General features: G+C 42.7%; 1 protein-coding gene across 4 annotated transcripts in view; it reads right to left on the bottom strand.

Annotated features, from left to right (window-relative positions):
- Positions 1-17,772, bottom strand: part of Dock8 (dedicator of cytokinesis 8) — a 203,112-nt gene that overhangs the window by 120,544 nt on the left and 64,796 nt on the right. For all 4 annotated transcript variants that reach the window (XM_006527436.4, NM_028785.3, XM_011247397.3 and 1 more), the window contains 3 exons: positions 16,430-16,501; positions 3,686-3,809; positions 1,915-2,130 (listed from right to left, as the gene is read on the bottom strand). In XM_006527436.4, coding sequence (XP_006527499.1) covers positions 1,915-2,130; positions 3,686-3,809; positions 16,430-16,501 — 412 coding nt within the window. The remainder of the gene's footprint in view (positions 1-1,914; positions 2,131-3,685; positions 3,810-16,429; positions 16,502-17,772) is intronic.

Here is a 17,772-nt window from a genome sequence, read left to right as displayed (position 1 = left end):
TGTGTGTGTGTGTGTGTGTGTGTGTATGTATGTATGTGTGTGTGTATATGTGTGTGTGTATGTGTGTGTATATGTGTGTGTATGTGTGTGTATGTATGTGTATGTGTGTGTGTGTATGTGTGTGTGTATGTATGTATGTGTGTGTGTATACTCTTTCACTGAACCATTTCGGTTAGATCGGCAGTGACCCCAGGCTCCATTTGTCTCTGTGCCCAGGGCCAGGGGTATAGACATGCGCCACAGTGTGCAGAGTCATGTAGGTGCTGGGGTCCTTACACCTATGCAACCAACACTTTACCCACTGAACGGTCTCCCCAGCCCCCCAAGGCACTTAGTGATTTATTTAATGAGGAACAATCTATTTTTCAATGTGTCAGCTTACTCTTTCACTTTTCCATTTATTTATCTGTTTGTTTGTGCTGGGGGCAGGAGGTGGGGGAGGACAGAGAACAACCTTTGGGTGTTGGTCTCTGGGGACTGAACTCTGATCATCAGTGTGCTCCATCGTTCCGGTCCCAACATATTTACCTTTAATCTGCTTCAGACAAAACTGCAACTAAGACAAAGAGCTCAGAAACTAAGAGGATTGGAAAATAAAGATAAAAGAGAAGTGACTGGGGTGGGGGTGGGGGTGGTAAAAGCAAGCTGCCCTGCTCCCTGGTCATCAGAAGTGTGACTCCAGGCAAGGGACGCTGAGGGCTTGAGGGACTGGGGTGGTACTGGATGACAGTGCCACCATGGACTTGATGCTGCATCTCCTTCCTGCTGCTTGGTGTGGTTTCCTTTCAGGTCAATGGGAAGAAAATCAAAGGGAGTTGGGTGGGGAGGAGTGGGGAGCTGAGAGCTCCCAGGAGCAGCAGCCTCAGCAGAGCAGGCTCAGGCTTTCTGATGTCTTGCTTGGTCCAGGGACCAAACTTCAAAGATTTACATCTATAGACAGGTACCATTTATCTTTCACTCAAAAAAAAATCCCCCAAATCCTATTCATTTTTATCATTTGTCCATGCATGTTTTTATGAGGACACCTGGGCAGGCGTGTGCCTCAGTGGGGATGTGGAGGTGAACGAACCATTCTGTGGAACCAGATCTCTCCCATCACTTTTATGCGAATCTAGGGATCCAACTCAGGTCTCCAGGTTTGCCTGCTAAGGACTCTTGTCCACTGAGCCATCATCTCTCTAGCCTCCAGCTCTTGGTTCTTGCAACTGAACTTTATATAAAACGTGAGCAGCAGAGACAGGACAGCTGCTGTCTTGGTGAGACCCGGGAGTGTAGGGATCCTGACAGACAAAGGGAAAGGCTGAAAAGAGCACACAGCACACAAGGAGTCAAAGCACAGAAGGCTTGAAAGATGACAGCCTCTCAGGCCATCCAAAGTGCTCCAGCAAGCAACCGCAAGCAACATCTAAACTGCTCTGGGCCAACTTCAGTAAATGAAGAGGTGGGAAAACTGGATTCGAAAGCTTCACACACTAGGAGCATGGCTGTGATTATCTCTGCCCAGAGCGTATTCAAAGCAAGTGTCTCTACTTGCTCATTAGGGCCACGGGGGAAACATCTTAACAAAGCACTTAATAACACCAAGCTTTAAGTAACAGTGTGTTCCTGTTGGATTAGTTGTGAAACACACCCCTAAGTAACTGGACGGTTGGCTCTGAATGATATACTGTATGCAGACCCTTGAAATGTTCAGGAAATTAAAATACTATGAAAATTCTAGCTAGTTATTGCTATAGAAATCCCATTGGTATGATGATAAATAAGGGGCTCTCCAATAATACAAGTGTGCTTAAGTGAAAAGAGCCACGAAGTAAGCATCCAGATATTCACGCTGTTCTACAGTGTCAGAGAGCAGAACAATACTTGGATTCCCTGTTGTCACCAATATCCTCCCCTATGGAAACTCTCACTCACCTCATCCACGGGCGGATAGAGGGCAAAGAGCTCAGCCGGCCGATTGGTCTTGCGGGCCTCCTCCTTCTCCTTCTCAAAGTCCTCAGCGCTCACAAGCTGGAGCAGGTTTTCCAGCCGCTCATCAGGCTGCAGGCTGCGGAGGTCGAAGTCACAAGAAGTGAGGGGGCCCTTCCCAGACACGTCACACAGCACGTTTAAGGGATGACGGGGTCCTGTCTGTTAGAGAAAACAATCGGTCTATATGAGGGTCAAGATTCTCATTTGTCAATGAGAACTAGACTCAGGGATGTCTCAAGGCTGTTCCAGCAGGGATCTACAGCAGCTCCAGTCTCAAGGAATTTTTGTTTGTTTGTTTGTTTACTTGTTTTAACAAACTGAAGGCTTGACAAAACTGTGTTTGGCTTTCTGGTGGGACTATCCTGAAGTGCGATGTACTTTCTCTCCTGGAAGCAGGTCATTCCTCACCGGTTAGGTAAGCCAGTCCTGAGCAGTGACTTGAAAACATCACTGTGTTCCTATCAGTCATTGGCTGAAGCCAAGTTTCTTAGGAACCGTGTTCATGTCTCAGGCTGGAGCAAACAGCTAGGACAAGGCACAGCACATAAGAGCCTGGACTTCGAATGGACGGAGGGACATTTTTCTAATCAGCTTCAGAGCTTGAGTTTCGAGACTAGAAAATAACTCTAAGGCGCCTTCAAAAAAATGTATATACACTCTAAGGCTGAGTGCTAGGTTTACAAATACAGACATACGGGATTGGGATACACCTATCACAGGGTTTTACTAATGGCTATGGGAGCAAGCATCAAAGAAAAACCACACCAGCTCGGCAACAGCTTCTAGGTGCAACGGAAACTCATCCACCTCTGTTTTCTCTGTTTTCTCACCTACAACACCGGCCTGAGGGATGAGCACACCAACTTAAAAAACAGTGCATCATTGCTAGCTCTTCTACATTTCTGTTCTAAAATACACGCAGCCTAAAATACATCATCTCAGCCATCTTTTGGTAGGGTTAAGTACTATCATTCTATAGAGCAACCATCCTTTCTTTCCATATGATTCTTTACATCTTGTAAAACTGAAACTCTGCACTAAACAGTAACTCCCCATTCCTCCCCAGTCGCCCGGCAACCACGCTTGATGCCCCATTCTTCCACAATGGACACTTGATTGCTTCCATCTTTTGGCTACTGGGAGTAATGTTTCTATGGACATGGGTATATGCAGCATGGACTTAATCGACTATCACCACCTTATGAAAATAGTGGGAACAGCAGTCATAGTAGCTAGGATTTATTGGACACTAGGCATTTATTATCTTTACACATTCTGACTCACTCACTCCATACTCATGTCATCTCATGAGATACTTAGTGTCATCCTTGGGAAAACACTTAGTGTTTTCCAGGGAAGAAAACTAAAACCCAGAGAGGTTAATGATGGAGCCGAGGGATCACTAAGAAAGGCCTGGCACTCTGAAGATGAAGGCTTTGACTCATCCTGGCTCTAACAGGGCGGGGCCCACTGTCGGTCTCTTCCCCAGCTACAGCCCCTTCACTTTTTCCATTTTAATCACTGTGCTTTGGGGTTTCTATTTGAATCCTGGTTTCTGCAGCTAGCTACAAACCAGTTTGGGGAAAACAGCCACTGACTCAATGGTAGAGTTCCTCCTTCTTGAAGACTTTTATTCTAGTTTTTAAGAACCTGACAGCACGCCTTGGGCAGAGCCATCTGTCACCTGGTAACCGTGTTTGTTGACAGGAAGTACCTGAGTGTCCGGTTCACTGCACTCCAAGGTTTCTGACTCAAACGTCTGTTTCTGAAGCGTCTTCTGAAAATCTCTGCGAGATCCCGTCTTTTTAAAGCTGCAAAACTCTGAACTTCCTTGGTTTCTTTCAGTGTTGGCATGATTTGATTTGGAGGGAGACGGGGAGCAGGAGAGAGGGAGAAAGAGGCAACGCATTAGATTAAAAATAAAGTAACGACACAAGGGGGGAAGCAGCGGCGGAGGCTCCACAGAGGATGGCTTGTGAGGCTTCCATCGAATGCCGCACCCAGCCCTCACACAAGGCTCTGTTGTAGCCACATAGGAACTGGCCTCCTGGCTGGCCCATTATGAAAGGCAGGGACGCCTGGGAAAATGCCATTGGTAGAGGTGTGGTCACTTCAGCTGTGAGGCACTTGGCTCCAAGCTGAAGTTGAACTGTGACTGCAGTGTAAGAGGCTGAAATAAACCTAGCAGTGTGCAGAAGCAGCAAACAGAGAATGTTTCAAGATAAAAATAGAGGAAGCCATTTCAACTCCACATCAATGTTCTTAATAATGAGTAAGAAAAGCCGGACACCGCGAAGGAAAAAATATACAAAAATAATGTATGCACCGACATTCGTTGCTAACACTCACAGACCCACTCTGGATGCTTCAGGAGAATGCTGTCTACAGGATGGGAATATAGGTCAGGGTCAGTGGTCAGGCTCTTGCCCAGCATGCACGAGGGCCTAGATTCACTGGTGTGTGTTCCCATTCTCCCTCCCTCCCTCTCTTCTCCCTCCCTCCCTCCCTCCCTCCCTCCCTCCCTCCCTCCCTCCCTCCCTTCCTTTTCTCCTTCCTGTCTATCTCTCTGTCTCTGTCTGTCTACCTGTCTCCTCCACCACTCTCTCTCCGGGAAGAGTCTAAAATAGAATGGCCAAGACATTTACTGGAGAAGTAAGACCATAATAGAAAAAGCAGGAGCTCTAATTTGTCATTTTAGAGCTATGGAAACCAACACATACATTGCCTATTTTTCTGACTGAAAGGCTTCTTGGAAAACGTATATTCACACCTAATTTGTGTGCTTTATTTTTTTTAAAGACTTTTATTTATTTTGCTTTATGTATATGAGTGCTCTATCTGCATGAACACCTGCATGCCAGAAGAGAGCATCAGATCACATTATAGATGGTCATGAGCCACCATGTGGTTGCTGGGAATTAAACTCAGGACCTCTGCAAGAGCAGATATTGCTTGTAATGGCTGAGCCATCTCTCCAGCCCATGCTTTCTGTTTTTACTGTAAAGACCACAGTGCAGGCTGGTAAAGGGGCATGCAGTGAGGTTAGAATTTATTAGGCAGGTCAAATAGCCTACAGGTAAAGACAGACCTGTAGGAAGCTAGCAAGGATTCAAACACCCTTTGTAAGGCTCTGAAAGGGATGGGCACTGCAGGAAGAGAGGTACACACAGCAGGTACTGAAGGTTCACTGTGTTAGGTATAGTAGTTCACTGTGTTAGGTATGGCAGTTCATTGTACTAGGTATAGTAGTTCACTGTGTTAGGTATAGTAGTTCACTGTGTTAGGTGTGGTAGTTCACTGTATTAGTTAAGGAGGGAGGAGATGCCCCAGTGCTTTAGCAGGGAGGCCAGGACTTCTCTTGATTTTATGGTGCTCAGAAGACAAAAAAAAAAAAAAAAAAAGTTTTTGAGAAAAAGTGACAAAAAGTCTTGAAGCTTTCTACAAGAGCAACCTGGCAACTATTCTAAGCCTGGGTTACTATGACTGGTTGCCTTCAGTGTCCCTTGGCCATTTGTGTGCCCAATCCAATCTAATAAGGCTGGGCAAAAAGCAAGCTGAATTAGGAACTAAAAAAGAAGAGAGTGACCATAAACAAATATGAATACTTAGGAGAAAATCAAGAAAAATGACCATAATAATTTCTGATTTGGCATTCCTAAATATCTGAAAACAAAAATGAAAGGTGTGTGTGTGTGTGTGTGTATGTGTGTGTGTATTTTTAGTTTCAGTTGTTCTGAGTTTGTAAATGAAGAGTCAATGATAACTAACCAACATTTATTTTATAAAATGTACTGTCTTTTAACAGAGCTCTTTGGGAAAAGACCTGTCCTTAAGTCTGCCAACTTCTTGAAAGTTATTCTCCACCAGCAAGTCTAGGGAGCCACATGGAGGGGATGGCAGTCCTTGGTGCATAAAGGAAGAAAACACCCTGGGTGGGTAGCAAGGTGGCTCAACAGGAAATGGTGCTTGCCACCAAGACTTACGGCTTGAGTCTGATCCCTGGAACCCAAATACAGGAAAGAGAGAATTCACTCCCGCAGGTTGTTTTGTAGCCTCTGCCACACCCTGTGACCAGTTCCCAAACAGCCACACTACTCACAAATAAATAACAGAAAAGATGAAAAGAGCTGCGGGTGATGTAGTCCTGTACCTTGTCTACTTGGCCACACTGTGAGTGGTCTAATATCCTGGCAAGAGGAAATAATTAAACTAAAGTAGTGGCAAATATAGGTTAAATAAGAAATGTTGTCTTGCAATTAGACCCAAATGAGAACACACTAGGCCTGTGGTTATTAGCTCTGTAATGCCCTATGTGGAGCAGAAAAAAAAAAAAAAAAGACTAGATACTCACAGCAGTCCCTCTGAATCCATTCTAACTCCCCACGATGGTGTCTGCAGTTACTTTTTAGGACCCATTCCCTCTAAAGAGAACTGAATTCAAAAACAGGTTCAGTATTATAAGCTCCTTCTCAAGGAGAGATTGGATTTATAGAGAAACAAACAAACCAACCAACAAACAAAACAAAACTGGAGAAGCAGCCAAAAGACCTACATGGTGTTGCTGTCTTAGCAACCAGAACTGCACTCTGTTAGCTTGCCTTTTTCCCCCATCTTATAAACTACATCGATCTCTAAGAGTGTCTACTTATAAGCAAACACACACACACACACACACACACACACACACACACACACACACACACTTTAGCCTTTGGGACTTGTACTTTGGAAAGCAGTAAGACCATTGTGTTCAGGTTGGAGTCAGACAAACGTTTCTCTCCTTCCTCATACCCTTCAGCATCCACTTCCCCATCTTAAAATCTCAGAAAGTCACAGTGCTCTTCTTGGAAGCAGGGGTAATGCTGGCTGGGGAGAGGCAGGAGCTGGCAAGCACTGAGGTGACTCATTCCAGAAGTGCCAGCATGGAAGGAGCCACCACTGGGTAGGTAGTGAGACCGCTGGCTCAGAGCCTCTGGCTACAGGCATCTCAGCCTAGTCGTCCCACCCTGGCAACCGACTCAAACAAAGCCAAGTTCCCATTGAGCCCGTGTGAAGACACAGGAAGATGGGGAAATAGGCAGACTGGGAGAGCAACTGTCCACACAGAATGAATACAGCCATCGCTTGCCAAACTCTGTCTTAAACACCTTTCTTACACACTCAGAAACGCCCCAAACCCAAAGATTTCTTGAAAGCCTTCTCTTTAGAGGCCAGAGTGTGTAGCAGGTAGAATCTGGCTGAGTGAGAAGGGCCTGATCTCAGATGCTGATCTGGGCAGGTGGCCTCACGTCGCTGAGCTAGTTTCCTTGGATATAGAAAAGGGGACAACTGAAGTTCATTTAAGAGTTTATTGTGAGGATCAGAGAATAATTGTGTCCTTCTCTTCTCTCCCGTCCCTTCACTCCCCGTCTCCCTTTCCTTCCCACTTCTCAAACACTCTCTCTCCTTTCTTTCCTACTCTCCCTATAAAACTAGGTGTTAAAACCTTAAGATACATTGGAAGAAGGCAGCCATCTGTCTTGGAGGTGGAGAGTAGCCTGGGAAATCCAGAACTGGAACTCGAACTCAGGATAGGGTACAGAAAGCATTTATTATGAAAGTGCTACCCTCACAGAGGGGTGAATTGGAGTCTAAATAGTGCAAGGAAGATATCTGAGCATGGACAGCCAGGAGCACGCCCATCACTGAGCCCGAGTCTAATAAAGAAGCATTTATAAGAAGGGACATCTGACAGGAGGTATCAGGCTTGGGCATCCTGGTACTGTGTCAGTGCAAGAAGAGGCTCATCTGGGTAGGGGTGACAAGGCCAGTGTCAGAACCAGAATAGGAGGAGGAGGAGGATGACTGGGGTGGAAGAGAATCTGGGTAATGGGTACACAGAGGAGGATTAGACAACTTAGTAGGAACATGAAGGACACGGGAGCCATATTTTGCCAAGCAAAGGAATTAAAATATCAAAGGGAGAATGCTAAAACCAACACTGTGAAGTCAGATGTCCATGCCAGCAAGAACTCATGGTTTCCACTCTCTTCACTGAAAGGGCGTGAGGAGGAAAACCTTAGTAAAAATGAGCACACTTAATACATACAGCTTGGCTGCTGAGTACCACAGCCCACCAAACCATGGCAGCCTCTGAGAGCCACGGCTAACTCCAGGAGGAAGATGGGGAAATCTAAGAGTTTCTGGAAATTTTTGTGTCAGGGAGGAAGAATGCCATCAATGACTGCTAGGGCCATGTAAACAAGACATAGGGGTCAGTCAAAGAGCATGGCTCCAGTCAGACTGAAGATAGTTTGATCATTGAAATATGCATCAGACATGAGTGAAATCATTCAATAAAGTGGAAAATTATAGATCCATATTGAAAGAAAGAAACTGAAGGTTTGATAAGGAAAGGGATATATCGTGACAATTAAACCCAAAGGGAGCACCATTCTATAAAATAGCTGGCCCATAATTTCATAAGGCAGAGAAATATAACTATATACTGAGAGTGTCTTCTCATGTGAGCAAGGCTAAGGGCATGGGGTACTTAAACACACTGTGCAACTCAGAACTGGATCCTTGAAGGAACATTCTTTGGCCATTTGATGAAAAATGAAGTCTGAAGATTAGTGGTATTGAAAAATTAATATTTATTTGCAGAATGTGGGGGTTATATGGCAACTATACAATGGCAAATGTACTTGTTTGTAACAATTACACACCAATGTAGGCAGGGTGATGGGGATATCAGGTAGGGAACCTAGTCTCACATGATTAGTGGTGAGGAGGAAGGGGTCTTTGTTCTATATGTACAATTTTTCTACAAATTTGAGGTTGTCTCCAAATACAAGGAAAGCAGTGTGTCAGACACGTGGCACTGTGGTTGAAACTACAGGGACCCCAATCAAGTCCCCTTTACCAACTCATACACGTTCTCCAGCTGCTGTGAGCTTAGCAATTGTCAACTCATCTTACCTTCCTGTCCCCCATGCCAACCTATAACTTTGGCTCCATGGTGGTTATAAAGATTGGCATTGGAAGACAATGGTCCCGTACTTCACAGTAGGATGGCACAATAACTTTACAGTCGCGTTCCTCTTCGCAACACTGATGCAGCCCAAGGCTAAATATGATCTGAGATCCACCCCCATCCTCAGCAGACTCCACCCCAGACTTTTTCTGAAGACCCAACTCTTGAAAACCACAGATGTCTGAATCCCTGCCCTAGCTTCTGCTTTTAGGGTTCTGCTAATGGTGACAGTTACACGCCAGCTGTCATCGTGAGCATCCGTGACAACACTGCTAGGCCGATGAATGCTCTCTACGTCCAGACACTTACTTCACAAACACATTGAAGGCTCCTAGTATTTCTGCAGAATGACATTGTTTTGGGAGGGGATCTGTAATTTAGCTGTCAGAAACAGGGGTAGAGCTCTGCAAAGAACCCATTTTAGCATTCCACTTGTAGGATGCTACAAAGCCCTGAATGAGTCTGTTGTCCTGATTAAACTCATGGCACCCTGCCGCTCCAGGTTTTAATGAGATCCTCGTCCGTCCTACATGTACTGCTAGGTGGATACTTGCTTGTTAAGTTTCATTCATTCTTTTCATTCGTCAAATGTTTATAACTTTAATTCTCTTGGGAATAAGGTACCAAGGAGAATACATACAGTTGAGAGCACCTGGCACCAATGAAGTCAGTCTACCATAAAAGATGCCACAATGACCAGGGAGGACACAGGTAACCAGAACTTAATGCACACTGACACAAAAGCTTCCAGGGAAATATCAACAAGACGTTTTAAAAACTCACAGAAGGCTGTGTGTGACAGCTTCTGGCCACCCCAGCGAAGGCTTGGTAGAAGAAGCCTTTGACCAGGGCCTCTGCCGAGGAGGTCTAGAGCAGGCTGTGATGGTGTCCCCTGCCAGGTTACTGCTTGTTAGTAACCATGTAGGCTGATGAGCCTGGCTTGCTCTCCATGCTTTAAGAAAGCAGAGCACCTTGACAGCTGGCACAACAAATGTGTGTCATAATAAGCAATTATTGATCGGGGAGACATTTTTATGGTGTTTTGGGAGTAACTGAATTATAGGCACTGAGGTGTTCAATTTTTAATTGTTTATCAGTTCACTGGGAGTAAAAGTGGAGTGATAAAACAGATGATGCCCTGCTCCTTGAGGTACCCACTCTCCTTGTGCGTGACCTTCCTGCAGCATCACCTTAATCACTGGGGATGAAAGATAAAGTCCAGGGACTTTTATGATGCTGCCCATAACACCCATGAAATGTTTCACTGTCGCTATGGATAATGCACCAAAAATAAACAGCACGTAAACACATTTAATCACTGGAGAGTTTGACTCACCACCAAGTCGTGAAAACACTCTGAAGTTAATCACCCCGGCTTCATTTAGAGAAAACGACAGGGGAAATTGCGCTTAAAATCCCTACTATCCCCCCCCAAAGGATGCTATCAAGCATAAATTGGCACAAAATGATGAAGGCACATGAGAACAGGATAAGAAGTGAACACAGCCCCACATGAATCATCCCTTCTGTGCCTTGTATCAAAGCACACAAAACACAAAGGGCTGAAGAACTGTTATCTTCACATAAACATGGCAGTTTAGGCACGAAACATAGAAAGAGCTCTATCCAAGGAGGCCTTGCAAGTCTAAGAATCACAGGTAAATAGTTCTAGGAAAAGCATATATTCTCTGGGTTTGTGAGATAGGTCAGTAGGTAAAGGTGCTTGCTGCTAAGCCCGACCTCCTGAGTTCAATGCCCGGGGCCCACATGATGGAAGGAAAGGGCTTCTTCCTGCAAGTTCCTCAGACTGACTTCCATATATGTGTATGCACACAAATGCACACACACAGACACACAAATACACACACACACACACACACACACACACACACACACATGCACGTGCACATGTGTAGAAAACCAGAAAAAGGTGAATATATTTCTACAAAAAGAGACCATGCATTTTACATAATTCATTCTTTCCCTTTTGAGTGATAAAAATAAGGCCAGACCTCTCTTTTGTCCTTTACAGCAGCACCATCTATCTGATTTAAACGTGCCAACAACAGGACTTGAGTGGCAAATGCCCACAGAATGAGAGGGGGAGGAGTGGCCATTATCATGCACCTCTGCCCATTAAGTGGAATTCAAAGCCATTACTGGAGAGAACAAGGGCATAAAAAAACTATCTCTAGATTTTACAGAGAGGTGTAATAGCAGCCCGGAGATAATTGAGGGATAAAGGAGCTGACGGAACCAGTGCTTGACTGCATGGTTTTAAATGACAAAGATGTTCATGGAAGGCAAAATGGCTTCACTAAGATCAGACCTCTGCAGAAAGCAGGCTGCCGCCCATCCCCGAAGCTTAGAAAACTATATGGTGTGGTCTGAGGGTTATTTCCTTGATACAGTAACTGGAGTGTCTTCACATTCTCTTAGAATGTCATATAAGTAGAACTACTTACTGGCTGGCTTACTTTACTTAGCATAATGAATCTAGTGTTGTCTGTGCAGTTGTTTAAATATCCCATCATCTTGCTGAGTGGTATCATTGTCTGCATTTAGCAGACTTTGTTTTCTCATTACCCTATTGAATACATTCGGTGTTATTTATAATGTTGGCACCTACAAATAAAAATGTTACAAGTATTTGCATACTTTTATGTGAACATATGTTTTTGCTTCGTTTAGTCAAATCCCTAGAGATGGGACTTCATGGTATGTACTGGGATAATGTGTATATATAGATATTTTACATTTACATAAATATGTATATATAGTTGGGCTTTTGGACTACAGGAATAAGATCCAAATATATGAATGGTAGAAGTAATCAGAACATATTAGATGCATGGGTCTCTTTTCTACCTTCAGAAATAGTCAGTCATGGGTAGAGCAAATGTTCTAGAATTTTTCATTATGGGAAGAGGAGACAATTACATATTCATCAACAGAGAAAGAACCATAACTCATGGGACCTTCCTGTCCTCTGAGGAAATCAAGGCGGTCTTTAAAAAAAAAATGGCCTAGTTCTCTGAAACAAGATGATCTCAAAGATATTATTGAAAACCATGATGCATACTTATAACTTACAAAAAGAGACATTGGTGAGACATGAGGACTACAGGTGGAGACCATGGGGATGATGGAGACGAACCACAACCAATCAAAACAGAGTTGTGAAGTCCAGTTCCAATGGATATATCTACAAAACAACTCCCATGCCTAATGCTCAGAGAACACTTCAAAAGGAGCATGAAAAGACTGTAAAAGCCAGAGGATCAGGGAATTTGTTATAAAATTTGATCTCTTAGTAACGTCAGAGCTACCCCCCCCCCATAAAGTCTCACCAACATGACTGCCTAAAACGAGCCGGCAATGACATCAGTAGGCATGCCAAAGTGGACTGGAGAAAGCCCACAGTGGCCATGACATGCCTAACAGATGCTGGGAACCAAACACAAGTCCTCTGAAGAGCACAGGCACTCCTCACTGCTGAGCCACCTCTCGGTGCTACGGACAGGAAGGGGCTCATGAAGCCCTACTCTTAGTTAAGAACTACTGTAGCTGATGGCTGCTGGGAAAGAGAATCCTTTTTCTTAGGGACGATGTGGCTAATACATTGCCCATACCCTGGTGGATTCACCTGCATCCATGTGCACACCATTAGCACCGAATGGACTGAGTGGTAATTAGCGCAAAAGAAAAAGAAAGGAATAAACGTTGGAAGGGGTTTCCTTAGCTGGGGGAGGTGTCCAGGGGAATAAGGTATAAATATGATCAAGTTACATTGTATATATGTTTGACTATATATTACCAAAGAATAAATTAAAAATACATTGTTTTAAATGCTGTATTGAAAACATAGTAGGTGACGAGTGATGAAGGGTGCCTGGATTTTCCCCACGAATAAAGCATTATGGGTACACACAGCGAATGAACGACTCCTGGGAGAAGTGTGTGTTGGAAGAAGTTGAGTATAGAAATTGTAATTTTCATACTTAGTATTTCAGATTCATAGTATCGTAGAATCAAATGTAGGGGTAGAAAAATTGCCCTTCTATAAGACACCAGTCAAAGACTGTCAGAAACTGCCAATGAGTGTCAGAGTTGGAGCCTTATCTCTGCCCACTAGCTTGTGTGGGGAAGGAAACGCATCCAGGACATGAGTGCGCTGAGAAGTCAGCCAACGCTAATCTCCGTCCCCAGTCTGCTTGACAGAATAGAAACAGATATTGTTTTTATAAGAGATAACTGCATGGATAATCACTGCTTCTGAAAAAGAAATGGGACACGCATCGGAACAGAAACAACACTCGAGTTGGCTAAAGGTCAAGCCCCAAACCATACATTTAAACATGACACCAAAGATAAAAACCTTAAGGAAAATACAAATATGGATTTAATTACATAAATCATCCCAAATGCTAAAATATAAACAATATCTAAGCTCTACCTGGTAAGGAACTTATATGGTGAAAGGTGCTGGGGAGATTACACAGCAATTAGAGCATTTGCTGTGAAGGCAAGAAGATCAGAGCTGAGATTCCCAGAATCCACCTAGAAGTCTCAGAAGGTGAGGACAGGGGATCCCTTAAGCAAGCTAGTGACACTGGCCATATTTGTAAACCCTGGGTTTGACTGAGGGACTCTGCTTCAATGTATAAGATGAACAAATAATTAAGGAAGATTTCAAACACCAACCTTGTGCATCTTCACGTATGTGCATACACAATCACACACACACACACATACACACACACATACACACACACATACACATACACACACAGACACACACATACACACACACACAGACACATACACACACACACAGACACACACATATACACACACATACACACACAATCACACACACACACATACACACACACACACACAAAACATACCATTAAAAGGAAAAAAAGTTTGTGTTCTGGTTTTGGTTTTGGCTTTTGGAATAGGGTTTCTTTGTGTAGCCCTGGCTGTCCTGAAAGTCACATAGTAGACAAGGCTGGCCCTGAACTCAGAGATCCATCTGTCCCTACCTCCCAAGTACTGGGATTATAGGAATGCATCATCATTGCCCCAAAAAGGAAAAAAAAAAGTTATCTAAGGTTTTACAAAACCAAATAGCTCAATAGAGTTGTTCAAATTTCTTAAGTAGTACACACTAAGGAAAAAATTACTCGTGGCCATCAAATATATGAGGAAATATTGTTCAATCAGATAAACAAAGAAAATGTCAAAAACCTTTCACAATTCTTTCACAAAATAAAGTATTTTATATTTGCTAATATTCAACATTTAATTCATATATTGATTACATCTCTGGTCTATTATTAAGTCTTAAATTTGTGCATATATCTTAGGTACAGAAATTATAGTTTTTCCCCATAGGGAAAAAACAATAAATGTGCACAGGGCTTTAGGGAGAAGGACATTGCTACACTGTACAAAACATAAGTACAAAAGCAAAAAAAAAAAAAATAAGATTTGCTTAAACATGTGACACACATACATCAAGCAATCATTACTTACTGTGTTGAGGAAGAATAATTAAAAATATAGACAGGGAATCTTCCCTTACTTTGAAAATTCAGGCTAAAAAATAGTACTAGAGTTTGATGTAGTATTTATATAAACATACACAACAAAGAGATTTGATTCAATGCTGGTATATCACTGTCAAGTATGGTTATCTACAAAGAATGAAATCCATTCATTTTGGTTTTGTCTTTCTATAGTTTCTAAATTTCTACCAGGAGCATTCTAAAGTCTTTTTTTTTTTTTTTAATAAAATTTGCAGAAGACAGAAAAGCATTCCGAGAGTCTGTGCTGGTGGGAGGAGGGGCAGGCTCAGGGTTTCAAATAGAAAATAAATCTGAAGACCAAATTTAGTCCAATGGACCTTTCTGTTTATTGTTCCTTCTTGGATTTCTTTTTTAGAACTTTAAATACCCAGAAAAGTGCCTCTGATGATAACATTTTGGAGTCTGAAAATAACTTGTTCTGAAGTCTCTCATTTATCAGAAGCATGGCTTAATCTTATTTGCCTGGCTGGCGAACTTTGCTTTCCACCTGCGTTCTAAGGGACCACGGACTGGCATGCAGCTTTGTCATCACTACCTTCTAGGAGTGAGTCTCTTTCCTCTGAGGTTACTGGAAACAGGATGCATACTTTTCTTTACTAAAAAGAAAAAATAATCCAGCACAGATTCAATGGCACACTTACAGGAACTGGATAAAACCCAAAAGAGTCTTATTATCTATCCCTGAGAACAGTAATTCCGACTAGTGTCGGGAGAGGGGGAGGCTACCTTCCGCAAGCTGCTTATGTTCCAGAGGCTGGCATCTATCTAGTGTGGTGAGCCTCAATCTGTAGACACCTGCAGCCTACTTCCCAGCACACACATCCACATATATGTGCACATGGACACAGGGCGTGGATTTCTGTGTGTGGACACAGGGCGTGGATTTCTGTGTGTTCATATGCGTCTCGTGAGACTGTGCTGTGAAGGTCGTTACCATGGAGACAGACAGAACCTTCTGAAAAAAATGCCACAAAATGTTTGATTAACCCAGAGATAAAAATGCTCTCCATGGAAGACTAGCAAGTACTTTGTTTTGGGGGTCACAAATTCCAACGGCATCTTTGAACCTGAGGCCAAGTTTCAATTCATCAACTATCTTGTCTCTAGGAGTTGATCAAAATAAAAAATGAAGATTAATAAAAAAAAAAAAACAGAAAGTCAGTTTGTTTGTTTTTATGAGACATCGTCTTGTCCTGCTGCTCAGGCTGGCTTTGAAATTTTAGGTCCAAAGTATATCCTCCTGCCTCGGCTTCTTGAGTAGTTGTAACTGTAGGTATGTTCTTCCGTGCCTGGCTAACTCTATCTATTTATAACTTCTAAAAAGGCTCTACTCTTCATGTTTAGAATGTGATTTTTCTTCCCAACTGAGGAGATAAACAGACTGCAGTACATCTGTACAACGCAAGATTTTTTTTTTCAGTGATGATAGAAAACAAGGGATGAAGCCACAAGGGGACAAGATGAAGCAAGCTGAAGCCCAAGACCATGAAGAAGACTGGTACAGACCAGTGAGGGCTGGAGCAGAGACAGGTGGAGCGTCGGGACTCTCACGGCAGCAAAACCCTTTCATTTGATGCTGCAAGGGCAGAAGCATGTCACACTTTTGTCAAAGGCCATCAAGTATATAGCTCAAAAAGCAATGGCAGGACTGGAATGCCACCCAGTGTGTGCCCAGCATGAGTGACGCTCTGAGAGGGAGAATATGGGAGATCTCAAAGCTTTCTGTTCAATTTGTCTGCAACCCTAAAACCCCTCCAAAAAGCCATTTCATTTGAAAAAAATACCAATAATACAAAATTTACATTTATAAAAATTAGCATTTATATATATAAAGAGGGGATAAACTTACTTCCGGTTTACAATCAGCCACTCTCGAATATAGGTCTGAACACAGTCTCTGACGTGAGGATCCAGTTCAACTCTAATTAGGTGAAAAATAAGATAAAAAGAAGTTATTACTGGGAAAAGTGATAAAATAAGTCATTTCCACAATCAAGCGACACACCACCATCTCAAATCTGTGTCAATAAGAACATTAGTGATGTTCTTGCCCACTTGTTTCAAGTGTATGGAGTATTCCTAAGGCAATGATACTTGTGTTTTCATTAAACAAATATGTTGTTGTTTTATGCTCTGTTGAGTTCCTTTGATATAGAGAATTGCTAAAGCACATCTGTGCCTGAAGGCATTAAGACATTCCTAGGGAGAAACAGCTATAATTACACACCAAACATGAAAAATAGGTTCAAATAGTCATTTCTAACAGTTATTTTATTTTCTTTTGCTTTTGTGTGATTTTTGTTTGGGCATGTGTGTTTTCCATTTAGAAAGCCAAGAACAGCTGCCTTGGGCTTTGGTGGCTTTGAAGACTTAGTAAGTGTTGGATTTCTGTCGTACCTGTTGAGGAATCCATCATTAGAGATATTTTCTATATGTTCCACAGTCTTGCAATCAGAAATAATGACAGTATAAAGCTCTTGGTATTGTTAGAAATATATTAGTACTAGACATAAATATGCCTAAAAGCTAAAAGATTTTTATTTGAATATTTTTGCAATTATAATATATTATTTTCCCTTTTCCTTCCTCTGAACTCTCCCATGTTCTTAGGCAAACTCATGGCCTCTTTTTCTTTAATTATTGTTATACCTATAAATGTATATGTGAGTATACATATATATGTTCATAAATACAACTGTCTCAGGCCATATAGTGTTACTTGTATACGTATGTTTTCCAGGATGGCCATTTGGTATTGGATAAGCGATTGGTGTGCTCTTCCCTGGAGAAGATTATTTCTCTGGCCCTCAGCATTCCTTAGCCTCCTGCAGTTCTTTGTCTAGGGTTGAGACCTCTGGGCTTTCTCCCCTTTCATGTTTTACTATAAGTTTTAATTTTTGCATTTATGAAACAGGGATAGAATAATTTGGATGTTGGATGGCCTCCAAAGGCTCACCTGTTAAAGTCTTAGTCTCTGGCATGACATAATTGAGAAGTGGTAACTCTTCAGGATGTGGGGTCTTATGAAAGGTCTTGAAGGGGACCGTGGGACACTACTGTCTTCCTCTCTGTCTTTTGCACCTGGCCATGAAGGGGTCACAAATTACTTCTTTGCTATGGTCTCTCATCACAATACTCTGCGCCACTAAATGGCCAAAGCAATGCAGCCCAAACAGCCAGGGGCTGAAAGCT

The sequence above is a fragment of the Mus musculus genome, chromosome 19 (genome assembly GCF_000001635.26).
Source record: "Mus musculus strain C57BL/6J chromosome 19, GRCm38.p6 C57BL/6J".
Lineage (NCBI taxonomy): Eukaryota > Metazoa > Chordata > Mammalia > Rodentia > Muridae > Mus > Mus musculus.
The sequence above is the reverse complement of the archived record's forward strand: the minus strand, read 5'-3'. Positions and strand labels throughout refer to the sequence as shown.